This window comes from Phodopus roborovskii, unplaced genomic scaffold, assembly GCF_943737965.1.
Source record: "Phodopus roborovskii unplaced genomic scaffold, PHOROB, whole genome shotgun sequence".
Taxonomy (NCBI): Eukaryota; Metazoa; Chordata; class Mammalia; order Rodentia; family Cricetidae; genus Phodopus; species Phodopus roborovskii.
Window position 1 is genome coordinate 4,453,952 of NW_026126546.1, and position 26,969 is coordinate 4,480,920.

Consider the following 26,969-nt stretch of genomic DNA (forward strand, 5'->3'; position numbering starts at 1 on the left):
TTCTAGGGGATCTGACATCTTCACGCACACACACGACAGCACTAACACAAGTTTGCATGAAATAAGTTTTAACCCATGGAAGGTAGACCGATTCACTCATCAGTGGGAATGGACCTTGGAAAGCCTGCGGGGAGGGAGGAGAAAGCAGAACAATGATCTCAGTTGGCCTGTTTTGCTTGCACAGCTACCTTTAATGGAAGACACCCTTCAACAGCAGTAGAGGCTTGTGGGCACAGAAAAGCAGCCAGACTCATTTATAGAGATCAAAGTCATGGTACAGATACACAAGTCTTATTGGTGCAAGTTCACACACTGACTAGAACTGTAAGGAACAAGTTGGCTACACCTGGCTGCAGAGTTTGAGCCAACCCAGCTGAATTTGCCCACCAACAAGCCAAGTGAAGAAACACTTGAGTGACCTGACCCTTACATTAAAACCCAGAAAACTTTATAGACACATGGTTTGTTTGTTTTATAGCCAATAAAGCTGCCCCTACTATCCAAATTCTCCGGAGCTTTCATGCAATTTAAGCTGAAAATTATACCAGAGCCTGGATTTGTCGGACATTTAGGAGAGCTTGGTCCTGAAGTATTTTGGAGGGTCTCTTTGCCAGGGCCAGGACTTCATGCACACAGGAGTTACCAGTTTGTAAATGAGCTTGCATCTCATCTAGTTAAGTTACCCCAGCAATCCTCACAGAAGTGATCCAGCATCTTTGTACCATATTGAGTGGCAATCTTTATTATGGTTTAGAAGGGTTTCCTTAAGATTTCATGTTCATTGATGTCTTTGCCTGCACATTATGTCTAAAAGTGCCAAATTCCTTGGTGAGGTGCCATATGGGTGCTAGGAAATGAACTCAGATTCCCTGGAAAAGCAGTCAGCGTTCTTGACTGCCGAGTCATCTCTCCAGCTTTACAAAGGTTTATCTTTAACAACTGTTTTCTAGAACAATTCTAATAGATCAGAAAACCCCCAGCCTACACTATCTTGTCCCAGAATCGTATGTCAGACATCTTGCTGTTGAGAAAACTTCTCTAGCACAGCCGTAGACTAGAGCCAGTGGAATGTTTCTACTCCACACTGTGCATTAAAGGTAGCCAGAGTAACAAAGGGACTGTTTGAAAGTCATAATTGTAGGTAAGTTGAAGTCATAATTGTAGTTAAGTAGCCACAAGTCGCTTGTGGCTCAACCATCATAGAGCAAGGGAGAACAAACTAGGACTCTAGGTTAGTTTCAAACTTGGGAAAGGGGAGATTCATTGGTTACAGTTTTAAGGGCAGGTGAAACTTCTTGAGCAAAGTTGTGACTTATGTCAGTACTTTTGAGAGAAGTTAACTGGGCAGGACCCTTAGAAAGCAGCAATCTTGGAAGGCAACAGATCAGTGCGCAGGGGTTAGCATTCCTAGAAACTCGAGAATGCTTGTGTGTCAGAGTACTAGAGACTAGGTACTAAGGAAGACAGGATACTATGGCAAACAGAATACAGTCTCAAGTTAACACTGAGGATCCACAGAAGCCCTAGGAAGACATTGCAAAAGCTCTCTGAAATTTTCAATTCCTGTGGGCTAAGTTCATCTAACTACTAACTAGATAGCAACTTGGTAAAATAAGCTAGATCAGGCCAGATAGCAAACAGGTGGATAGCCAGCCAGATGAATTGCGAGTAGGGGGTCGGTCTGACAGGAGTAATTAGCAAGGCAAACAAACTCGGCTCCAACTTCTAAACCCGACTTTGACTTTCATCTAAGGCAAATTCCCAGAAGAGTTTCCCTTTGAAAGACCACTTCTCCGGTTTCCCAACTAGGGTTTCTGAGCCTTTCAAGCAAGTAGGTCTTAAGCGGCTTCGGTTTGCTCTGCAAATTCCAGGCTTTGCTTCCCCCTCGCCCCCAAGAACGGAGTTCCAACCCTTATGCGCCCCCCCCAGCCCGCCCGCCCCATATTTAGAAAACTGGCCGTGCCGCCTTAGCAATTACATCCCTTGCTCTTGGCTTCTTTGCTACTAGGAAATTTTAAGAGAAAGATTAGCTGGAGGAAAGACAGTTCAGACCTAGAAAGCACTTTATAAAGTTTCTGCCTCAAGGAAGGAGGGTCCCTAAGTATGACCAGTGAAAAGCAAGATTTAAGAAAAAGAAAGAAAGAAAAGCCATACGCGCCACGGCGTCAAATCTTTTGCAAGCCCAGGCGCCAAGGTGGCCGAAAACTGCCTGGCCGAGCGGGCACCACGAGACGGACGGGAAGCTCACATCGGGTGCCCGCAGAGTTCCACCGCGGCCCGCGCCGCCTTTTCACGGGTCGTGTGTTGGCGTCACTTCCGGGGCGGGCCCGCACGAGGGGCGGGGCGGTGTCCGCGCAGGCTCGTGGGGCTGCAGCCTGCGAGCCGAGCGCTTGACTATATATGGTCAAAGCTGGGGGCGAGCCGCGCCGGGGCCGCGCTTCCGGGTTGGGTCGTCCGCAGAGGCAACGCGCAGGGCAGGCACGAGCGGGCCTCGGAGCCGGGCCTCGGACCGCCCCCTCCGCGCCCGGCACGCCCGGCGCCGCCTTCCGCGCAGTCCCCGGGCTCGGCCACTGCGAGGTCCCATTCGAGTGCGGCGCCGTAACAAGTGGGCGAGGATGCCGTACGAGATCAGTGAGTGCGTGGGCCTCGTCGCGCGGCCGCCGGGTGCTGGGGTCGGTGTAGGCAGGAGGGCGCGGCTGGGGTCGTGCACGGTCGCGGGGTGCGGGCCGGGAGCCCCGGTGTGGCTACCGTGGGCTGGACAGGCCGAACTGCGCGACCCCGGGGCCTGGCCGCCGCCGCCGGCCAGGAAGTCCGCCGGCCGCGCCCGCCCGCGGCAACAGGTGACTGGCCTGGGACCCCCGGCGCTGACCGCCTGTGGCTCCCCGGGGCCCCAGTGTCCGGGACCGCCCTTCATACACCGTTCGGCGTTTGTGTCTCCCCAGAGAAGGTGTTCGCTAGCCTCCCCCAAGTGGAGCGGGGCGTCTCCAAGATCCTCGGCGGAGACCCCAAGGGCGATCATTTCCTCTACACCAATGGCAAGTGCGTCATCCTGAGAAATATCGATGTGAGTACCCCATGGCCCGGCGTGGCCTGTTTCCCCCCCTGCCCTGCGAGTTACCTCCAGAGCCGGGAATTCTTGCCCTTCCGCCCCCTCTTCTCCCAGCGGGTTGGCCTGGGGAGAGGGGGAGCCACGCCCCTTCTGTCCAGGAGCCACACCTTGGAAGGCTCAGATGACTGGACTTGTTTTTGCTCACCCCCCCCCACCCCCATTGACTGGGAAACTGAGGCTTGGATCGGTTGGGTTCTTAGAGCCAAGGGCTTTGAGTGTGCTGCTGCTTGAACGTGGTCGGTTGGTGATTGGTCCTCCCTGAGCTCAGTTTCCGCATTGGGGAAATGGAGATAGTGAGATGATCCTCCACTTCCCCTGGCTGCCTGGACTGGCTGAATGAGCTGGTCATCCGTCCTCGTGCCGACTGTGCCGGGCACAAATGGAGCACTTGGTAAACGGCCCTTCTGCTTAATCATCCTAATATGCCCGGCTTCCTGGTGTGCCAGAGTCCAGAAAACACACCCAGTCATCGGAACTCCCAACTGCTTTGGATTTGAGTCTCAGAAGAAACAGGAACTAGTGTATTCAGCTGGGTGGCTCTCTGCAGATAACCTGCTGTTCCCAGGCCAGCATTTTGGGAGGTCCTTGCAAATTAATATTTTCCCTCTGATTGTTGAAATGAGTCAGTCTGCCTCCATCTCCAGGATGGTGGCTCAAACCTTGTCCCTCCCCTCCTTGGCCCTAAGAATGGTGTGGGGTGGAAACTGGAGGTGGCAGCCAGGAGTTAGGGGCTGCCATGCTTGGTGAAGGACCGGTAGAGGGGTGGAGGTGTTGGTTGACTGCTTGACCAAGGCGACTTGGTCATTGGTCAAGTGAGGTGGCTCACAGACACCCATCTCAGGCAGACCCTGGCTTCTCTGTGAACAAGAGAGGCTGCACTCTGTGTCCTGATGAAGCCAGCCAGTCATCAGCTCTGCGGTAGTTTCTGACCTCTGAAGGATTGTTGGATACCTCAAGTGAGGTGGGATTTTAGGTATGGGCCTGCCTTGCTAGTTGCATGGATTCCTAGAAAGCGGATCCTACCTCCTTAGAACTGGGGAAGCCGCCTCAAGGGCTTAACACTGCATGAGATCATAAGAGAAAGTAAAGGGAAAATGGAGATGGCCACATGGGCGCTCTGTGGATTGACAAAGATGTCTAAAGCATCTTCATATACCCTGAGCTTTGGGGAATTTGGTTTTGCCTCCCTTCACTCGGTCTGTTCACGTCCAGTTGGGAAAACCGGTGTAGGTCAGCTTGTCCTTTGAATCCACTGGCCTGATACTGTCAGAGGGACAGTGCACAGGGTGGTTAAGGGGGGGGGGACTCACCTCCAGTGATGTGTACCCCTGCCAGTTCTTTCCCCTCCAGGCTACTTTTCTCTCCTGGAGGTGCAGCCCCTTCTGTACCCGCCCAGGTTAAGTTCCTGGCATGTCAGGGCAGCATGCTGTAGGGTCCTGTTACTACATCCTTTTGTGTGCTGGATATTATAAGGCATGTACTAATTTTCTGTTGGGCTACTGGTCCTCAGAGATGGGTTAGATTTTTATTAGGACAGTGTTGCTAGAGAAAATGAGGTGTGAATTCTCAGGAACATTCAAGCTTCAGGAAGGAAGGTAGTCTGGTAGGAATGCAAGTTCAGGAAGGCTGGAAAGCTAGCACCACGTCATGGGAGGTCTGAATGCTTTGTAGACTTCTCACACCTCTGTGTTGTGTTCCTGAAACCATTTGGGGTCCTTGGATGCCTCTTCCCCCAGATTCAGCTCTGTCGCTCTGGTGTTACGGTACAAAAGCAAAGACTACTCTGAACTCTATAGCTACGTGTCGCATTTCATTAGAGTCCCACAGAATCTGCAGCCCTGCCTTGTTTAGCTTCCTGCTGTATCCAGGCGCCATGATTGCTGCCCTGAGGTCTGTTCTTACTGTGCCTGCTGGAGCAGCTCTCATCATTCCTCCACATGGCTCACACTCAGCAGCATTGTGACAGTGCTCTTCCGACCTTCCTTCTCAGTCGGCTCCAGATTTACTTGCCCCCTCATTCCTCGTATGCCACACACTCTTCATGTACCTCTGAGTGCCTACTGGCAGTATGGCCTTTGCCTGGATAGTAATTCTCTAGTATCCACAAGGCTTGTGCTTGTGTTTAGAAATTACCTCACTAGAGGGCCTTTTTCCTAAACGGTATTTCTGCCGCTGGCCTTCTCTTGCTTTCTGCCAGCAGTAAATGTGAACCAAGCCCTTGTTGTTTCTGTTGGTCTTCCTAAGTGTTCAAGGATGTTCTCCCTTGCCTGCAACTCAGGAAAGCAGGGCTCTTCCTGTGTCGTTCACCACATGCCCTTACGTTGGAACACCTGGAACACAGTAGCCCACTGAGTTCACCACACCTAATTTCTTTTCTTGTTTATGCAGCCAAGGCTGCATAAAATTCCAAATCCCCGTTTCTGCCTCCCTGGTGCAGGGATAGAATGCATGGCACCACTGTACCCTAAAGGTTCTGGTACCTACTGCGGTGGCCTGTCAGCTGTTCTCTGACTGAAAACGCTCCGTGGACCTGGCTTTTGAATTAGCTGGTAGTAAAGGTGCTCCCTGTTTATTTTCCCATGTTCTGTTGCCATACTTAGAGAGGAAATTCTCTTCAGAGTTAAAGCATGTGGTGATGGAGGCCATCTGGAAACTGGCATTTGAAAACTCTAGTTATGTACCTTGACACATGTGACCCCCCCCCAAAAAAAAAGTGGGGAGAACTTAAAAAAGGTATTTGGCTCCTCGGTTATAGAATTGTGATATATTTGGGAAACTTGGTCCTCTAAAATCAGGTCTTGGGAAACGGTGCACAGCAATTGTACTAATCACGGGCTTGTGTCTTTGGACCCCTTGGAGGAGGTTGAACCCAAAAAAGTTTCCATTTGGCACCATCTGTTACCAGCCTGTGCACAAGGGCCTATGCGTGCCCTGGAAGGTGGAGATGGAAAAAACGGGTCTTGACTAACGGTTCCTCTGTCAGGGTCATACCTGATGAGTAGCTGCTGCATTTCAGGATGGCTGTGAGCCTCTGGGGTACAGGTTTAAGCACATAGAGCACATTGTCATAGCAAATTGAGGTCCTCCTAACAAGTTGTGTTTGATGACCACCTAGGCAGAAATGAGCTCACAATAGCAGCTTGGTGCACAGAGCCAGGAACTCCATTCTCTTCATCCAAGACCACCTAGCTGGTGGATGAGGGCTAGACAAGGTGCTTCAACACAAGGCAGTCAGCTTCTTTGGGTTCTGGTAGAATCTCTGGGTACCAGTTGAGTAGAGGTAGAGTAGTGAGTGCAACAACATGGATGAGGGAGAAGACTGGGCTAAGAAGACTCTACAGCAGCTAGAGGCTGTGTGTGTAGCTCAGACTACCCTTCAATACCCATTATTATTTTGATTTTTTTCAAGGCAGGGTTTCTCTGTAGCCCTGGCTGTCCTGGAACTCAATCTATAGACCAGGTTGACCTCAGTTCACAGAGAATTGAGGCCTTCCTCTGCCTCTCCAGCGCTGGGATTAAAGGCATATGTCTCCACCATCCAGTCCTGACATCTCCACTGCCTCCGGATTGGGTAGATGGAGTCATCCCCCAAAGACTCATGCTCAGTAGGTGCTGGGCAGGTAGGAGGTACAGAGACACGGTGGCAGCATCTTGACGCAGGCCAAGGGTTACTGTTGCTTTCAGGTCACACTAGGATACTTAGACCAGTAAGTGACCACCCTACCTCCTCTCAAGAGCCTCTTCCATCTAACATGACAGCTGTGTATATTTCTGTCTGCCAGGGTGAGCTCTATCTCCTGAGCTCAGGAATTAGACTAACACTGATACCCAGCTGTGACAGAGAATGGGGCCAAATGGAGGAATGAAGACTGTTATTTCAAGTTCTGGCCTGGGTCACATCTTCTTGCAAGGAGTGTCAATAGAAGGGTCTACCTAGTGCCTATCACAATGAATACAGGGTTCTTTAGGGTGATAAATCAAACACACAAGTTCTGCTTAAAGTGTGAGATCCACTTAGTATAGAGGATGTGGGTGTGGTGAGCATGTGTGGTAGTGTAGCATGGCACACCAGGGAAGGCCATGTGGCTGGGTGCCTTTTACTAGTCTTCAATGGGGAAGGGGGGGGTTGAGGACTAGGAAGGAGGCACAGCCTAGATGGAAGGGAGGGGATTAAGCAGTGATTTGTGGAGCATAGGCCGGATGAGGGGCGAGCAGGCAAAGCACTGTGTACCATGGTGAGCTAGGAGTTGTGGTATGGAGCCTGGGAAGGTGTCTGATGTGCTGGTTGGTGTCTGCTGGGTTAGGTTAACCAATACTCCTGCTGGTCAGCATGTGAACCACAGCTGTGCTTACTGCCCAGGGCTGGCACTGTACCAAGTCAGTTGGCTCCTCCAGTTCTCTTTCAGCGTGGTATAGTTTGGGGCTCAGCTTGGCCCAGCATAAAGTCCGCTCAGGGTGTGTGAAGGTGTGTGCTGCTTTGGAGCTGGGTTACTGCAGTAACACGGGGTGAAATGGAAGGGCCGTATACATTGTGTTTAGCACAGGCCTGCCCTTAGCAGGATCTGCTCCCAGTCCCTGCTAGCCTGGGAGTACTTGGAACACAGTGCCCTTCCTGGAAGTGTGCCTCTACCCCGACCAGGTGAATGGTGGGGCTCCCCAGTGCCCTGGAGGCTGCAGGGGCTATGCCAATTGCTGCTGACCTCCTAGACAAGATGTAATACTGGGAACTCCAGAAGAAAAGCCTGTGGTCCCAGGGCACAGCATGGGCCAGCTAATGTCTAAGGACATGGCTTAATGGGTGGTAGAGGGGTTGGCTAAATAGTTGTTGCTAACGCCAGGACTGACAGGAATTACTGGGTTGAAATGTGGTGGGTAAAGGTGAGTGTATTCCACGGCTGGTTGGGAGCACTGGGCATCCCTGGTGGAGAACCAGGCCTGGTAGGCTGGCCCCACGGGTCTCCGTGCAGGTGTCACTTTCTACTTTCTCCCAGGAATCCTGTAGCCTCTGACCTGATGGCTGGAACCTGGTCCCATGCCCCTTGCAGTGGTGTAAGAAGGAAGTCTAGGCTGAGGGACACCACCATGTGGAGGCCCTTCTGAATGGTGACCCCAGCCCAACTAGGGCAGTGGGCCTTGCACACAGCGGTAACCATCCCCCACGCTCCTGAAACTGGTTCCTCAGACAGGCTGCTCAACCTAGAGAGGCAGCTGGGGAGAGGGTGCTTGAGGAATAGGGGTGAGGGTGTGTGTGTGTGATCACAATGGGTGTCTTGTGGCCTGAGCTGAGCCTCCTGCAGTGGGACACACCGCTGTGTGGGTCAAGGAAGCCACCCCATCTTCCTGGCACTAGTAGTTGCACCTGCTGTGAGCCTGGGAGAGTTGGGGAGGAGCCTGCTGACTCAGATCAAGTCATTATCTGTAATTTGGAGTCTTTTGACCCAGTTGTATTCAGAATACAAACGAAAGTGAGTGAGTGAGAGAGTGAATGACTCATCCAGCTTAGGCGGGATTTGGTGCCCTTTGGGGCTTTACAAGCCCTCTGCAGGCACCGTGACCATTTAGGGTCAGGAATGTTAGGAGCAGAGTGTGATCCCTTGGCCTCTGCCACCTCTTTCCTCATTTTGGGTTACCCTTTTCTGCTGACTTGCTTCCTTCCCTTGGAAGGCAATGAATGCTGTAGCTAGAGCAGGGTTCACGGCTCTCAGGAGGCTCTGTCAGCTGTAGGTGAGTGAGGATGGATGGGCGTTTCAGAGCCAGCTCTGAATGTCAGGTGCTGTAAAGGAAGGGGCTGGTCAGAATGTGAAAAGGGCAGTTGCCTCAGTGAGGTTTAGTGTTCTGTGTGAGTGCCCAGCTTGACCAGACCATCAAAGCATTCCAGAAAGCCCCTGGCTTCCTACCAGGCATGCTGTCCTCAGCAGTTCCTGATCCAGATTTGATGGGGGCTACCATTCTAGAACTCGCTCCTGGCTTTTCATGACTGATGCTTTGGAGGTACAGCTGGGTAGGTGTTAGTAGTTTGGTCCATTTTATGATTGAACAGTGTTGTGTTGAGAGTGGATGGATTTACCACAGCTAGTTTTCTTCACTTGCTGGTGGCCATTGGGGTGGTTCCCCCTTGATAAGGCTTACCTGGTGGCCTTTTGTGGACACGGGATTTCATTTCTCTAGTAAAGGACTCCAATGTTGGGATTTTTCCTGAATGTATATTCAACTTTCTTTTCTTTTTAGATCTATTTTTAACATTGGTGGCCATGTGTGGCACATGTGTGGAGGCCAAAGGACATCTTGCAAATCAGTTCTCTCCTTCTACCTTTCTATGGGATCCAGGGATTGAACTGGGTTGCTTAATCCACCAAGCCATCTTGCCCCCCCCCATATGCATTTAACTTAATTACCGATCCTCCGACTGTGTCGCTACGTTTCCATCAGCACTGTGTGAACGGTCTAGTGCCCCTTCCCTCTGTCCTCATTAGCAACTGGTGTCTTTGGTTTCATTGGTCCTTATAGGTGTGATAGTTTTGATTTTCATTTCCCAAAAGTGCTATTAAACTCTTGATTATGTGCTGACTTTAATATTCAGTGTGGTCTTTGGGTTCTCTGTGTTTTATTGTATTAGCACATGTTTATTCTATGGCTTAAGTTTTAGGTGAAAGAGAAAGACTGTCAATGTTTTTCCCTCACCACATATCATGAATTTAGCACACTATTAGCTAAGTGCTGTGATGTCTCATGGGATATCATATGAAGCAAGTCACATTAAAGTCTTGCAGGTTTGCTGTGTGAAGGAGTTGGGTCCCCAGCTTTCCATGCAGCCCCCTCAGGGATGTGGTGATTGCTGCACTGCAGTAATTACTACAGAAGAGCTGGTAAGCAGCATGGCAAGTTTTGTAAAGGATGTGGAAGAAATGCCACTTAAGATGAGTGAGTGGTGGTCACAGTCAGGCATGTGTACTGGACCAGGGACCAACATGCACAGAGAAGTGAGATCACTCAGCAGTCCAGTAGGTGGCTGCAGGCGGGTGGTCTCAGTCTCTAGAGTGGGGGCTGTATGGGGTCTCTCATATGAAAAATAAACAAACCTCTAGGGTTGGGAAGTCTCGGTACTATCTGAGCCTCTCTTCCCTGTGACTTCAGCGAGCCTTGGATGTAGGAAGCTGCCTCCTTTCCCAGAGAGTACTGGTCCGGAGAAAGTTGACAGCAGGAAAGATAGACAGCCTCATTGTTACTCCTTCCAGAAAGCAAGCTTAGCTGGAGAGGCTGAGGATCATCTATGGCTGTGCTGGGAGACTGCCTGGATGTGCATACTTGTGAGAGAGGGGATTGGGAATAAATGAACAGGGATGTGCTTTTATGAATTACACATCCAAAACATCATTGCTGAGGAACAGATTGGCTTCTAGACCCAGATTCTACCCCATTCTTTCCTTCAAGTCCAGCCATTTTTGATGTGTGCTGTGGGAAGGTGCAGGAAATCTTCTTTTCTTCCCACATCCAAGTTCTGACAGAAGGCCCCCAGCCTCATGCCTCCTCTGCTCCTGAACATCAAAGCCAGGAGCAATCTTTTGACAGGCCCCAAAGGGTGCTTGGGTAGGATTGACACTGCTCAGGAGAGACAGTGTGGGAATAGACTAGATGAATTTATTGTCTGCTGATAGTTTTCCATGCAGGACAGGAGAGCCGTAGAACTCGTGAATGAATGTTAGTTTGGGCAGCATTCCATAGGTCCATATTTGTTGTATATTGTGGGAAGTATAATAAAGCAAGCCAGCAAAAATGGATCTAAGATTCCCTCACCCTAAGAGGCCAGATGGGTTTCAGTGGATGGACAGGTAGTTATCTTTTTGGGACTTTGTCCGATAATGGTCTAATGGTAAGCATTTTATGCCTTAGCCCTGGGCCTGGGTTGGGAGCCAGCAGCTGTTGGTGCCTGTACATTCCTTCTGTTCAAGCCTCCACTTTTCTCCCCACAGAACCCTGCTATTGCTGACATCTACACAGAACATGCCCATCAGGTGGTAGTGGCCAAGTATGCACCCAGCGGGTTCTACATTGCTTCTGGAGGTAATGAATGCTGTCCCTGGACACGTGTGGCCCAGGTAGCATCTGCCAACTGGGAAAGGGGTGGGCACTGGTTAAGAGCATGGAGAGCACCATTGACTAGCTAAAGTTAAGAGGAGGAGAAAATTATACACTAGAATGGACACTTTATAGTTTGCCGTGTTCCAGCTGGAGGTCAACAGAAACCCTTCTGTGAGGCCCCTGGGCATCTGCACTATGTTGTTGGAAGTAGGCCTGGGAATGTGATGGCTATTTTGTGTCAATCCACTGGCTGCTCCTTTCCAGCCAGCCTTGCAACCAGTGCTGGCATTGTATGAGAACCTAGCCTTTATGCCCTCAGGCCTGAGCCTCTGTATCTCAGTGGGGGACTGTGGCAGATGGGACAGGCAGTTGTTTGCATTTGTGGGCTTACACTAAGCTTTTAGAAGTAGAATTTAACTATTTACAGATGAAAGCAAAAAAAGTAAAGTGGTGCACTCAGCATCGCATTCATTTATCCACTCAAATATCCAATAAACAAGTAATGGTCTACTTGCTTATCTCTTTTTCCACCACAGGGAAGGATGTATGAATGAGTGATGGCTGGGAGAGAGAGCTCAGCCACTTAGAACAGGGAGGACTGAGATTTCTAGGTGCTGTGGCCGCCTGTATCTACACTGCCCTCGTACCCTTGGTGGTGGTGTCTAGGAGATGGCAGGCTGCAGGGCTGGGAGGGCCTGAAGCTCACCCCTTACTGGTTGTACGTTCACAGTCCACTAATTTACATTCTGGTACCTTTGTTCTCTGTATGAACTGGGGCTACAGATTGAGGATCCAGCAAGATGATGTGTGTTTGGTATTTAGTAGTCAAAGCTTGCTAGGGATGGCCATGGCAGCTGTCAGTGAAGCAGGGCACATGTAAGAGAAGGGGCCCTGTACTGACAGAGGCAGGGCAGCAGGTATACTGTGACCATAACTGACCGGCCGGCCAGGCTAGGAACCTGACCCGTGGGCCACTTTTCTGTGTGTGTGTGTAGATATTTCCATTCTATGGAACACTAACTCATGTCTGGTGATTTGTTGTAATCTTGTAGAGTGTTTTGCCTCTGGCCCTACTTGCCAACAAAATGTCTCTTCATTTAAACCCCAGGATCTGGCTGGAGTGCCTTATAAAATTGTGTTTAACACAGGGCTGCGTGCCTGAGAATTCTGTTAGGAGAAGGTTGTTGGTGAGGGCAGCCACCCAGCTTGGCACAGCTCCCTCTTTGCCATCCGCACCTGAGCCTGTGGGCCTAAACCTGGCCTCACTATCCCCATGGGGCTGTTGAATAAGAGAAATCTGATGGCCTTCAGACTGAATGCAGAGTCTATGTAGAACACTGCTGCAGAGGGTGCGACAAAGGACAGTCCAAGAAAATCTCTTAAAAAACTCCTTGGATGGCTGGGAGAATGGAGGGAGCTCATGGGTGGAGGTCACGTTTTTCACATTTCCAATGTATTTCTTTGAGGAAGGCAAAGTGATTGTTAAGAGTAACAGTGGGACATTTGCTGTGCACATGAAGGCCCTGATCTAAAAATAGTGTTGCATGTTTGAATAAGGGAGGAGGTAGTGAAGCTTAGGAAAGGCTGTGCTGTCATGGGTAGGCTGGCTGCTAATGGGTGTGCCCACAGGGCTGAATTCCAGTACCCTGAAGCCTACATCTCCCCCCTGGCTAGGGCTCCTGTTTCTTTGAAATATGTAGATGCTGTCAGTCTAGCTGGCCAGTAGCTACTGGAAGGTAGAACCTTCTGGCAAGAACATTAAGTGTACATAAGAGGTCTGGGTCCCTGGAGCCTGTACCTTTGAAAAGGCCCTCTGATCATAGAAGTTATTTCTAGGACAGTCTTGGTTTTCTTCAACATCTTGGAGTGATATTGATGCTTGTTTGCTCCTTTATGCCCTTGACTCTTGACAGTTATTCCCAGACAGCCCTGGGGATGCAGAAGGGTGTCTGATTTGGCCCAATGTTCAGGACAGGCTTCCTGAAGGGAGGCCTGAGATGGAGGGTAGAAGGGTACCACAGGGAAGGGGAGAGGTCCACAGACAGGGTCTCCTTAGGGAATAAAAGCCACTCTGCTCTGATGAGAGATGTCATCTGTAAATATGTTTCTCTTATTGGTTAATGAATAAAGCACTCTTGGCCAATGGGAAAGCAAGATAGGCAGGACTAGGAGACTAGGAGGAGAGAGGAAGAAGTAGGGGAGAGTCAACATGTAGAGACTTGAGAGAACAGAGGTCCGGGCCCTCTCTCCGGACTGGAGGAAAACTACATGAAGAGTGACAGCAGGGCTAGAAAAGCAGAGTCCTGTCCTGCCTGAAAGGGAAGGACACTTTCCATCCTCTCCTTTTGTCTTGTCCAGGGAACAGTGTGGCCCTGATAAGGACCTAATGATCATGTGTGCATGTGTACATGGATATGTATCTGTGTGGTTTCTGTGTATGTACATTTTTTATTCATGAGTACATATGCATACATGTGTGTACATATAGATGTGTGTGTAGGATGCCTGTGTATGTTGGGGGGCAGTACCTTTCCTGTGTACACACAAGGTGTAAGAACAGCATTTCAAGTCTCATGCATGTCCTGGTTCTACACCAGTGATTCTCAACATGTGGGTCACAACCCCTTTTGGGATTAAATGGCCCTTTCACAAAGGTCCTCTAAGACCATTGGAAAACACAGATACTACATTGTAATTCATAACAGTAGAAAATTACAGTACAAAGTACCAAAGAAACAATTTGAAGTTTGGAGGTTACTACAACATTAGGAACTCTATAAAGGGTCCCAGCATCAGGAAGGTTGAGAAGCACTGCTCTACACAGGGACCCTGTGTTGTTTGTAGTGTGCAGAGCCTTACTTCATGGTTCACGTGTAACAAGAACTGACTGCACCCCGAGGGGTAGCCTGAGACTTGACACGTGACTTCTTCAGCAACACCATGAGATGGCCCTGTAGGTAGTGGTTTTTCAAAGGGGCCATGGATGTGGTTCTGATGAGGTCCAAGAAGCCCATATCCAACAGAGACAGGTTTGGTTCCTGAACACTTGACTCACAAGGTCTGGATGCTGGCTGTTGCCCTTGGCTGGAGCTGCCATTGCTGTCCCTCACTTCTGCTTAACCCAGAAAGGGATGCTGTTTTCTGCTGCTGCTTCTACTCAGTGCTCACTAATATAGTCTGACATCTTCAGGAAAAGCTACACCCTGACTGTCTTCTTGGAGGTCACATGAGCTCTGTAAGCCTGAAGAGTTAGTTAAAGCACTCCCATTTCTTCCCATGGCAAGGCATGGTGCTAATTTGGGAAGTGGTGGGTGGGGCCCCGAGTATTCCTTTCTTTACAATCTGCTGGCAGCCTTCCATTGGGAACAACTTGCACCACAGTCTGTGTTCTCTCCTTGTACCACCCACCTCATCCATCTCACAGCAGCATCTTACTCAGCCCCAGCTCTTACGAGTGGGGAGGAGGGGCGGATGTTCCAGAGACTGAGACTGCAGATCTGACTTTGGAAGCAGGGCTTACGGGGTGCAGGCTGTCATAGCATTACAGTCTGCTGAGCCGCCTGCACCCAGGAGGAAGCGGTAGGCCCTGTAGCATTGCCATCCTTCAGAAATGGAGGGTTTCGGGCCAGGTGTTGTGGCAACCATGCAGGTGCTTTGTAAATCCTACAGGAAACTGCTTTCTGGTGTGCTGGGATTTGGCCATCCCTTGACTTTTTCTGCTTCCTACCTACACAAGGTTTGCTGGCCAGGTGGAACATAATAAGGTTGCTGTGCTTCCCTGGCTGGTGGTGAAATGTGGCTTTTCCGCCCTGTCATGTCCTGCAGATGTCTCTGGGAAGCTAAGGATCTGGGATACCACACAGAAGGAGCATCTTCTAAAGTATGAGTACCAGCCTTTCGCTGGGAAGATCAAGGACATTGCCTGGACTGAAGACAGTAAGAGGATCGCCGTGGTCGGGGAAGGAAGGGAGAAGTGAGTCATTCACCTCAGCCCCTCCCTGCTCCTACCCCCATACTTGTGTTATGGCCTGCCTCTTTGTAGGAAGAAACTGCAGTAAGGTCTGTATAGGCTTGGGCAAATGAGATTCAGCTCCAGAGGATGCCAGCCAGCACTCATTTCCCAGTATTGTGACTAGTTGGAGTCACTGACCCCTTCAGGGCCAGCTTGTCATGTTATCAGAGACACGCCGCATCACAGTAGGGGTGTCACCAAGGCATAGCCTTCTCCTCTGTCTATGCTGCAATGTTCTAAACCCATTACCTCCTGGAACTCTGGACTCTAGTCCAGGCAGCAAGAAAGGGCTAGGTGGTTTAAAAAAAAAAAAAAAAGTGTGTTCCTTTACTGGGGGATCCCTTTAAGCAGTTACACATGACCACTGGAAGCTTCAGGAAGGGCTGGGCATGCTTGTCCTCTAGATGGGCTCATAACTTGAGGTTTCTCTGTGCATGTCAAAGAGGTGAACAGATCTGTTGGGGAGGTGGTTGCCCTGATGGGACTAGTATCCAGCAGGGCGAGAGCTGCAGCCCAGGTTTTTCTCATTAGTAGCAAGTAGTAGCTACAATTTGTTGTCATGGGTGCTAGCACCGAGCAGGCCAGCTCCTTTCCACCAGGAGATAACAACTTGGCTGGCCTTCCCAAAGAAACTTAGGAAGTGATGGAGCCAGAAAGATGTTCCCCAGCTCTGCTTCCTGTAGCGTCGTCCTCGTTGGAGGGGCTGACACTGGCCCCTTTCCTGCATAGTCTGCATCTGTTCCCGGACACCTTTGGACATGAGCTTGAAAGCCCCAAAGCAGTCCTTAGTGTAACCAGTCAGTCCTAGACTGGCATGCAACATCCACCATAGGCCTATGCTCCAGCAGCTTTACCATTGGGTTCCCATTGTCTTTCTGGGACTGATTTTCTTTTTTCTTTTTCCTCTCTCTTTCTCTCCTTGACCCTGACTGGGTAAAGGTTTGGAGCTGTCTTCTTATGGGACAGTGGCTCTTCTGTGGGTGAGATCACAGGACACAACAAAGTCATCAACAGTGTGGACATCAAGCAGAGCAGGCCCTACCGACTAGCAACAGGGAGCGATGATAACTGTGCGGCGTTCTTCGAGGGCCCCCCATTCAAGTTCAAGTTTACAATTGGCGTAAGTGGGCTTTCTTAGGGTGGTTTTGGGTGAGTTTGGTTTGTATGTGAGATCATGGGGCTAGATAGATGTGATTAGATATGGATGCAGGAAGGTAACAGTATATGCTCTAAGCGCTGTAATGTATAGGAAGCAGACTTAGTGGGGAAAGTAGACAGAGATGGGGGGAGTTCTTATCCCTGGTCCTCATACTCATGGGTCCCAGACTGGCATGGAAGGTCCAGCATGGAAGGACATGTCCCAGGACAATGTGAGTGTACATAGTATTAGGGTAGCAAAATGTCAGTGTATTTGGTTCTGTTGAGCTGGCCTTGCTAAGCCACCCAATTAGCAAAAGATCTCCCTCTAGGACATCTGGGTTGGCCCCTAGGGTGCCTCCCTGCAGAGCAGAGATGTCTGGAGTAGAATCTGATTGAAGAGTCAAGTACTCAACCTTTTTCCTAGGTGCATTTGTGCATTTTGATCTTGAAATCTATGCTCTGCAGTTGTCCCTGGCTTGGCCAGGTTCCTCCTCCTCCTGTTTCCCATCACAGGATGGTGGTCTGTGAGGTAATGGTGCTCATGCCCTATCACTGCTGTAGTGCTCAGGCTGGTACTCTGGAGTGAGGGTGAGTGATAGGGCGGTGGTCAGGCTAATACACTAGAATGAGGGCCAGTGATGGGGGAGAAGGCTCAGTGATGTGGGCAGCCACCCTGGGGCTCTCTTGCTTGCCCTAACTTTCCCAGTGACTCTTTCCCACGCACCATGAACAAAGCAGCCAGTACTAGTTCTAGTAATAGGAGATAGAGCGACTGTTTAATCAGAAAGGACATGTCTTCTGTCCTTGAGGTAGTTGAGTTTGGAGCTTCTCCAAGTCTTCAGACTCATCTTTTTCATGTCAGTGGTTCCAGTGTCCGTACCTCACTGGAGAGGAGTGGTTCCAGTGTCCATACTCATCAGGGATTAAATGAGATAATATCCTTAAAGTGGCTTGCTGAGGAGGACTGTTAATTTTAGTCTTTTAGTAACGAGTCATAAATAGGGACAGGATCCCTGGCAGGGGCAAGGACAGGACTCATGTCGTAGGCAGTTTCCATAAACAGGTCTTGGCTTAGGGTACAGATGGCTGTCTAGGGATTCCTTCTTTGTAGTGAAGTAGGTTCTGTTTCATCCCCGGGGAAGCGAAGTGAAGCCTGTGTGTCCAGCAGGTGTGCTGACCCAAGTTCTTAACCTCCTATAGCTCTCATCCTGGTCTGCTGCATCTACCATTGGTAGATAATAGTAGCATGGCTATCTGGGAGCTTTGTTGAAAGATGCCGCCCAAGGCTGGTGTTCTTAAGCAGGGTGGATGCCCCATGGCTCTGTGTTAAGGAATGCTGAGCCAGCAAATCTCTGGGGTGTAATCTTGGGGAGGGATGATGATGAGGTTTCTGCAGCAACCAGAAACTGTCCTGCTATTTTCTAGTGATTCCTTCCCCAGGTCTCCCCACACTGGACTCTTGGTCTGAGCTGTTGGTAGGTAGGTGGGGCTCCCTTGCCTTTAACAGGAGTGACCCCTCCTCTTGCACATGGGGATTAGACTTGTGCAGAAAGAACACAGCAGCTAAAGAGCATTTATTAGAGAGCCATAGAGTGAGGGTTTGTTGCTGGCAAGGAGCCTGTGCCTGTACTCTCCACCATGTCCTGTGTGGACTCACTGGGAGCCCTACTGGTACACAGTCCCCTTCCCCACATTCTCAGCTACCCTGTCTCTGGTGGCACCTGGCTGAGAAAAAGATAAATAGGACCTGATCTACAAAGATCATATCCAACTTGTTTTTCCAAGTTCGGAGATCATGTCACAACACTCTAAAGAGCAGAGCATAGACTTGAGCTATTCTGAAGTGAGCCCAGGTACACCCATAGCCATACTTAGTTATGCCTTCCAGTCCTTGCTACCACACTTGGGTTTTGTCTGTGTTTGAGGGTGGGGTGGAGAAACTTATTTCTTGGAATAGGCCAAAGCACTTAACTCTCTGCACCTACTGTGGTTTTTGGGTGTAGTAGGTGACCTTAAGAGGTAACCCTCCAGGGTCATAGGAGAGTGGGATTCCCTCCTTGCTGCTGGCCACCTCTGTCATTGCCCAGTGGATCCATGAACAAAGTGGCCATGGTAGCAGAGATAAGAGGTTTTGCATGAGATTGACAACATGAACTTCACTCACCAAGGCTGACCTGGCTACAGCTGTTGGTGAATGCCCAGATTTGCCAACTGCAGAGACCAACACCAAGCCCTGAGTCTCAGTATGCCATCCCCAGAGTGACCAGCAAATAAGACAGGTAGACTACACTCCATGGGAGCACGTCTTCATGGAAAGGACAATGCTTTGTCCTTACTGGAGTAGATCTTTATTCTGCTTCTGGGGCTTCCTTTCCTGTGTGTAATGCTTTTGGCAGGCCGATGATACTTGAGGTGTCAGTACACGTCCCAAAGCACACTGGGGATGCTCTTTGGAAGCCTTTAGCAGGCCCCTGTAGGGGAATCACAAAGGACACCTTTGGGATTTTGGAGCAAGGCTCTACCACCATCTTCAGGAAATGGTTCTTCCTTTTAGAGAACAGTGCACATTCAGGAGGGCTTCTGCAGAGGTCCTTCATGAGCCAACCCAGGTAGTAAGCATGTGCAGGACAGAGTCTGGCCAGAGGAGCCCAAGTGCACCTGAATCCCATCAGTACACTGTCACACAGGGTATTAAAGACTGGACCTGTGAGGTTGAACGTGACCCCTCTGGATGGCTGGCACCGGGACCAGAAGTCTTGTCTGGCTCAGTGAGTGACAGGGTTCAGACAGCCATGTGAGGCAGCTGAACATCTGAACTCACTGAGAAACTTTCCAAACTCCCTCTACACTGCTGGGCCCTCTCAACGGGAAACACTATTCTTAGCCCTCGTTTTCTTTGGCTAATAGGCTGCTGTTGGCTGTTCCTGCCTGCACGGGTCTATTTCAGGAGCAGACATCTCCTGACCATGTACACTGTGGTGCTTGGCTGAGTTGCAGGAAGGAATGATGGGCTAAGCCTCTGAGCAGGCTCATGTAGGCTCTTGTCATCCCATTCATGGTATGCTTTGCCTAACCTTCTCTTGGCCTCTTAAACCTATGTGGTCTCTAGGGCACAGAACCTTACCCCAGCCAGGTTGTGTGTTTTCCAAGAGAGGCCACAAAGTAGAAGCTTTGGAGTTTGGCCACAGGCTCTGTTTGAGGTCCTGGAGTCTCCCAGGAGTATTGCTTCCCGGGATTGTCCTGCATCTGGCCAGGCAAGCACTAGGTATGTCTCTTTGGCCCCAGGGAATTGGTAACAAAGGAGTTTGAGTCTGGAGCTGAGTATTTGCTGTCTGCTTTCAGGACATGTTCCTTTTACAGTGACAAGTCAGCACCCCGCTCCATTCTCTGGTCTCCAGGCTTCTCTATTGGAGTGGGCACTTTGGCCTCTGAATTAGAGTGCCCTGACACCTTGTCCAAACAGGGGTCTAGGAGTGTGCTGACACCAGTTTGGATCCTTTGCTTCTTTCTGTGGAATAGTCAGAGCAGGGATTGGAGGATCCAGTGTGAGGCCCTTGTGCTGGGGGTGGAATTAAAGGGAAGTGAGCTGGATACTTGGTCTAGCTGTAGCTACATCAGTACCTCCTCTGGGTTATTTGACCTTGACCCAAAGGTGGTGTGTGTCCCACCCCACAGTGGTCAAGAAGGGCTTTGGCTCTGAGATACTCCTTCCATCATCTTTGAGCCCCACAACTAATGAATATGGAGTATAAGCTCTTTTGTATAACAGGCTCCTTTGCACACAGAGATAGATGTCTGAATGTGTAGCAGTTAGTCTCAGGAGTCAAGGCTCTGACCCATTAGGGTGGCTCTTGGCCAGCGCCTGCCCAGGCCTGCCAGTGTAGGCAAGTCAATGCTGGACAAGAAACTGGAGCCTGAATTTTCACAACTGTTGCAGCTCAAGTTACCCAGCTTCTTTGAGCCTCGCGCTCTGCTGTGAGGAGTTAGCCCTAAGCTTGCCGTGGCCTCTGTGCTTGAAACAGTGACAGTTTGTGACAGTGGCACAGCTGGAATCATATAGGCCTTACATGATTAGGGCTTCCTGACTTTGGAAGACTTTGACTCTATGCACTGTATGAGAAACTACATTAAGCAGATGGAGCTAGAGGCCTCTGCAACGGGTGGAAGTATGAGAGCAACCAAAAGAGCAGAACAGCAGGCAGATACAAACACAAGTAAGGGCTCCTCATACCAGAGTGGGGGCCCTTGGTGCCCTCACTGCCTCCCAAGACTGGGTACTGCCTTAGGCCTTGCTCTCTGACTCTTCATCCTGAATGTCACAGCTACTGCTTGATTTCCTTTAAAAGTCATTGCTCTTCAGCTAATACCCCAGAGCTAACTAGGCCTAACTAGGGGTGCCTTGTGTGGCTATCTCAGAGCCCAGTAATTTAGTACATAAGCTGCCTGGGAAGAGGATGCACCAGAAAGCACTTGATAAGAGAGACGGGCCTGGCTGAAGAATAGCCTTTCACACTGAGCTATGCCATGAAGGACTGCCTGGGAGTTTCTCTAAGCTACGTTCCTGTGGACTGATGAATGTTACCAGTTTTTGGGACAGTGGGGGTTAAGTAGAGAGCTTTTGTAAGCTTTATCAAGTTTGTGACAGCCCTCTCTCCACAGGATCACAGCCGCTTTGTCAACTGTGTGCGGTTCTCTCCTGATGGGAACAGATTTGCCACAGCTGGTGCTGATGGCCAGGTAAGACCTGAGACCAAGAAGGCAACTGTACGAAGGCAAGGTCATAGTGGTGCTCCCTGTTCCCACTGCCCAGGGAGACACCAGAGCCCCAGCAGACATAAGTCTCATTTCATTTCAAAGACTGCTTAAGGCTCCAACTGTCTAGCCACAGTTGCTGGGGAAATGGTGAGCTAATGGCACATTACACCAGCTCCTACATAACTTGTTTGTTTCTTCAAGATATTCATTTATGATGGAAAGACAGGAGAGAAAGTGTGTGCCCTTGGAGGAAGCAAGGCCCATGACGGAGGAATTTATGCTGTGAGTATGGACTTGTTTCCTGATTTGTTGGTTTTAATTTAGCCAGTTCTACGTTGATAGTGAAGTCATAGATTGTTTTTGAATATAAATATTGATGTAAGCAGCTAAGAGTTGAGCCATGGCACAGAGCTTTAAGGTCGTAGTCGGGGTGGGAACAGCCAGTGGCAGAGCAGGGACCCTGGGGGCTGGGTCCATTCTACCACCCTTTTCAGTTCCCTGATGTCTCTCGTTAAATGGAGGCTGACATGTAGCACTATTTTGTTGAAATAGATTAGTTGGAGTCCTGATAGCACTCATTTGCTATCTGCCTCTGGAGACAAAACCTCTAAGATTTGGGATGTCAACGTGAACTCTGTGGTCAACACGTTTCCCATGGGCTCCAGTGTTCTGGACCAGCAGCTGGGCTGCCTGTGGCAGAAGGACCACCTCCTCAGCATCTCGCTGTCTGGATACATCAACTATCTGGACAAGAACAACCCCAGCAAGCCCCTCCGGGTCATCAAGGTGAGCCTTGCTGTAGGTGTGGTGGTGTGGATAGGGAACAGACTCCTGCAGTCTGCTGTGAAAGGGGGAAACAGATGGTCAAATGGAAGCTGAGATGTCAGACTTTGTTGGCCCTGCGAGTTTTGGCTGATATTTCTGGATAATAGTAGCCCCCCTGGAAGTATTCCGAGTGATGCCCAGTTGGGGAGTGCATTCTTCTGAGTGGCTTGGCTTTCTTTTAGGACTTGCTCTGTGCCTCACAACTTCCAGGACCAGACCAGGAGCATCCTGAGTGTTAGGGCAGGATATTGATTGTGGCGGGTGAGATGGGAGACCAAGTGAACAAATGGGGTCGGCGGGGGTGGGGTAGGGGTGGTCTTGAATCAGAATTATGGTGTAGTTTGCAAATGGGTGTAAGTGTGAAAGAGACCTTGAGGTTCACAGGAATAGAGGATAGAAGCAAATGAAGTTGGATGAGCTGCCAAGGCCTCAACGGACAGAACATAGCCCAAGGTTCCAAACCATCCCAGGGGCTCACTGAGCCCCCAAGATCACCTTTGAAGACCCTAGAATCCTTAATGATTGAGCCATGATTTTAAGGGAGGCTGTCCACAGCCAGGCTTGCTTAGTTAGGGTTACTGTTGCTATAATGAAATAATCATGACCCCAAAGCAAGTTGGGGAGGAAAGGGTTTATTTGGCTTACGCTTTATATCTGTCCATCATGGAGAAGTCAAGACAAGAACCTGGAGGCAGGAGCCGATGCAGAGGCCATGAAGGGGTACTGCTTTCATGTGTTTCTCTGCCTGCTTTGTTACAGAACCCATGACCACCAATTCAGGGATAATACCACCCATAATGGGCTGGGCCCTCCCTCATCAATCACTAAGAAAATGACCTACAGGGTGGCCTATAGCCCAGTCTTACTTAAAGAAGCATTTTCTTAAAGTTCTCTCTTTTTGGATGACTTTTGTTTGTATCAAGTTGGCATAAAACTATCCAGGTACAGGCTCCCTGCATCCCTGATCCCCCCCCAATCTTGGTTGCTGATAGTTTCCAGAGTTTACATTTTAAACTGTTCAGTAAAAACCCCAGCCCAGCTCTTCTCTGACCAATACAGTCTCCAATACAGTCTGCTATTCAAAGGGACCAAAATATGATGGACCATAGTCCCCATTCTATAGGTGTGCACGAGAAAGGGGCCTCCTGACCTCCCAACCCCATGTAGTGTCTTCTCAGAACAAGGTAACTTGGTGCTAGCCCTGGGGACAGAGGGGAGCCCCTCTGTTGTTAGGTCCTAGGGTTGGATGTGTGACAGAGCATGGGTACCAGTGCAGGTGGGAAGTTGTACATGGGGAAGCCAGAGCTCCCCAAAGACAGGAACTTCTGTGCTGTGACTCCAATTTCAGTGGTAAGAAATTGTGTAGACTTAAGATCTCAGAGAAACCTGTATCTCACCCTCTTTGTACAACCATCTGGATCCTGCCAGCTGGCAGCTGCCACTCAGGCTGCAGAGAGCATGAGCTGCACCAATGAACCAAAAGTTTGAGATTGGAATATGATTCTTAGCCCTGGCTACATGGCTACCTTGCCTGGGAGCTTTATAGGAAACGGTTTCCTGGCTGCCCAAAGGGCTTCTTGGGATCCCTCTGGAGCTGGCTTTAGTGGTGCTTTCTCTAGCCTATTCCTCAAGCTAGAGGGTGTGTGAGAACCACCCAAGACTATTAGCTTGTTAAACAACCCAGCCTCTGAGAGGACCAGACATTGTGCCAAGTGCCAAAATCTTAACTCTTTCAAGCAAGACTGTTCCAGGAAGCACACAGGTCCTTCTGGAATCTTGCTGAGCTTAGGTTTTTATTCAACAGGCCAGGCAGTCTGCTGGACTTGTGTGAAGCCTGTGGTACACTGAACAGAACACAACCTAGCTTCTATCTCTTAAGGAGTTATACAATGCATTCTCAAGGGCTGTTATCTGAGGGTAATGTAGCAACAAAGGACATGCGCAGGATCTCTGAAACAAGATGTAAGGAGGAAGCCGCAAGCATGAAGCAGGCCAGCAAGCCATCAGGTGTTGCTGGAAAATAGCAGAGGCTAGGTGGGGATCCAGGGGAAGTGAGGTTAGAGCACACTTGCAAAGTGCTATCTGAGCCGATTACAGAGGTGAGAGGCACTCTCTAGTATACAAGGTCACCTGCTTCATCAGTGTTGAAGGGGTCCTAGGAAAAATAAGCACTCTGGCCTGAGCCAGAATGGTCACACCTAGAGCACCCGGGCCTCCAGTGTGTATGATCCTATCCTGGCTGCCTCACTCCCTATGAGAGACCCAGCTGATGTGCTCAAGGGTGGCAGCAGGGGGCAGGGTTTCCTTCTCCAAGTGTCTTAGCTGAGTGCTAGGCTTTGGTGTAGACCTTGTCCTAGCCCAGGTAGGTTTGGGTATTGAGGGAAGCAGCATGTGGTGTTTGTCAGGTCAGCTGACTGGGAGATGGATGACTGTGTCTCATGACTTACTTGTGGGCGGCATGTGTGCTGGGGTTCCAGCGATAACTGGCAGAGGGTAGGATGTACTACCTTGGCTCACCCCATCCCATTGTCTCCCTCTCAGGGTCACAGTAAATCCATCCAGTGTCTGACAGTGCACAAAAATGGTGGCAAGTCTTACATCTATTCTGGGAGCCATGATGGACATATCAATATCCTTTGACTGGGAGCTGACACAGACATTGGCAAGAGAGAGGACTTTTCTGTTCCCATGGTGCTAGAGGCTGGGCCAACCAGACGGCACCAGCCCCAGCTGTACTCACTAAGAGGCTGACCTCTGGCATCCGTCTGCACCTGGTGCCTTGACCTCTCCAGGCTTTAGACAGAAGGCGGCCCTGGACTCTGCTTACTGCTCAGCCTAGCTTGGTGCTTAAGGTCTCTGCACGTGAACTCCTCTTTTTCTAGAATGAGGTGCCTTGCGTTGGGTCTTAGGAATCAGGATTTACAGACCCTTTGGCAGAGGCACTTTGTTTTAAATGTGTAGAAACTGAAGCCCACAGAGCCAAGGTGCCTTTCCTAAAGCTACATGACCTGTCAACAGAGTTGGGGCCAGAACTCAGGAGGGAGTGGGTTCTCTGTGCCCCTCGCCCCCACAACGTATGCTTTTTTAGGAGGTGTGTGACCATTAGTGGTGTGCCTGTTATGCGTGCTCGCCGTGAGGCTGCCTTTGCACGATGTCCTCTTAGCCACGTGCTGCTGGCTTCCTGGAGGAGGCATGCCTCCCAAACTGACTTCGTCTCAGGTGTCCATAAGACCTGGGAAGAGCTCCCGTCCTAGAGAGGGTGGATAACACACCCTCTACCACTAGGCAAGGGACAGTGTAACAGCTGATGGCTGAGCAGCCCCTAGGAGAGTGTGTCCTGTGATTGTAGCCAGTCATTGGCACCACCTGTATCCCTTACCCACTGTCTGTGTACTCAAACTTGAGCTGTGTCCTTCAGAGTCCGTGTCTGGATTGTCATGCCTACAGCTCCTGTCCGTTGAGTCTCCCATGAAATGGTGATGTTTACTCAAACTGAGTCTTTTGTTGTGCACTTCAACCACATCTTCTAATCCCTCGGGCTGAGTATGGTCACATCAGCCCCGGAAGGTAGACCCCAAACCCGACCCCCGACCCTCAGGCTGCTACCCAGTAGCACCTAGGCAGTAGTAACATGAGCATTGAGGCATAGCCAGCTTACCGGGGGGGAGGGGGGGGGTCGTAGTCTCAGCTACTGATTCAAGAAAAATAAAATGAGCATTTGGCCCACATGCAGAGTCCCAGTGGGCAGTGACATATGAGCCATGCTGCTCTCTGAACATGGTGCCTGGGTCCTTTGGCTAGTAGCCAGGCTGCCCTGCTAGCTCACACTGCCTTAGCTTTCTGAAATTCCAAGCTTGGCCATCCGTGAGAATGCCTCCTGTCCTTTCTGTGGTAGCTTCTGCCTGCATGAAGGGTAGCCATACCTCTCCAGAGCAGTAGATAACCACCTTCCTGAGGTCTGGTTTCTCCTTAATCCTATTCCACATTACTGGGATTCAGAAACAGGAGAGAATGACTCCTTCTCTGGAAAAGGCCACACAAACCAGGTTTCCAGGATGACGGTGGATGAATCTGGGCAGTTGGTCAGCTGCAGCATGGATGATACTGTGCGGTACACCAACCTCACGCTGAGGGACTACAGGTACGTCCTGCCCAGGGAAGCCAGCCATGGCTCTATAGAGGCCCAGAATGAGCCACACTTTGTTTCTGAACGTCATTCAGGTACCAAGCCCAGGGTGCTGAGCTGCAGGGCCCTAGTAACCAGATTCGTGGGTTTGACTAGCTGTAGACCCTGCCCCAAAGCAGACGCCAACTCATTCATTACCTTACCTGCTTTCCTTTGCATCTTTCTGCCAGTAGAGGCAGTGACCATAGAGCTTGAGCTGTTGAATGGTCAAGCTGAAGCCCACTGACTTCATGGCATGCCAGATGCTGGCCAGGTGTGAGGAGCCACCTCCTGTTTAGGTATAAATGGACACTGAGTCAGAGGTGTTCATCCACAGCAGGAAGGGGACTAAATGGTCTGCTCCAAATTGTTGGGTCAGAAGCAGACCCGCTGACCTTAGTGAGACCTCCCTACCCCCCACCCTGTAGAGTACTTCCAGACAGACTCCAGTATGGCCTTTTAGGACTCACATCATGCTAGAAATGTGTCTGACCAGAAGGATGGGGTTTTTTGTTTTGTTTTGTTTTGGTGGGGGACGGTCTTTATAGCCCCCCCCCCAGGTATGTACCTAGCTGGCAGGAAACCTACCTACCGATGTGTTCTGGCCCCTGGCATCTGAGAATGAATTCACCCCAGAACACACACAGGGTTCTCAGCTCTCTGCTTCCTATTGCCTTATGACATCACTCACAGAAGTTGTCCTGTTGGCAACCCATGGCCTTGGCTACAAGGGTCAGGACTTGGGCACTCTGGAGGCCAACCACGGCTTGGCTCAATTCTGTGGAAGCTTGCTAGTTAATGTTTTCAAGAAAGATATGGCTATAACTTACTCTAGATGAATTTTGATAACATTTGTCTAATATGAGAAGGAACTGGGGCCTTCA

The 26,969-nt window shown here is 50.1% G+C and overlaps 1 protein-coding gene across 1 annotated transcript in view; it reads left to right on the plus strand.

The window, feature by feature from the left end:
* The first annotated feature begins 2,415 nt into the window (after window positions 1-2,415).
* The window catches only part of Wdr1 (WD repeat domain 1), a 30,710-nt gene continuing 6,156 nt past the window's right edge, over window positions 2,416-26,969 (plus strand). The window contains exons 1-10 of the mRNA XM_051200381.1: window positions 2,416-2,631; window positions 2,943-3,064; window positions 11,080-11,170; window positions 15,014-15,161; window positions 16,140-16,320; window positions 21,000-21,077; window positions 21,297-21,377; window positions 21,648-21,881; window positions 24,462-24,549; window positions 25,905-26,061. Of these exons, the coding sequence (XP_051056338.1) occupies window positions 2,616-2,631; window positions 2,943-3,064; window positions 11,080-11,170; window positions 15,014-15,161; window positions 16,140-16,320; window positions 21,000-21,077; window positions 21,297-21,377; window positions 21,648-21,881; window positions 24,462-24,549; window positions 25,905-26,061 (1,196 nt within the window). The 5' untranslated portion in view covers window positions 2,416-2,615. The remainder of the gene's footprint in view (window positions 2,632-2,942; window positions 3,065-11,079; window positions 11,171-15,013; window positions 15,162-16,139; window positions 16,321-20,999; window positions 21,078-21,296; window positions 21,378-21,647; window positions 21,882-24,461; window positions 24,550-25,904; window positions 26,062-26,969) is intronic.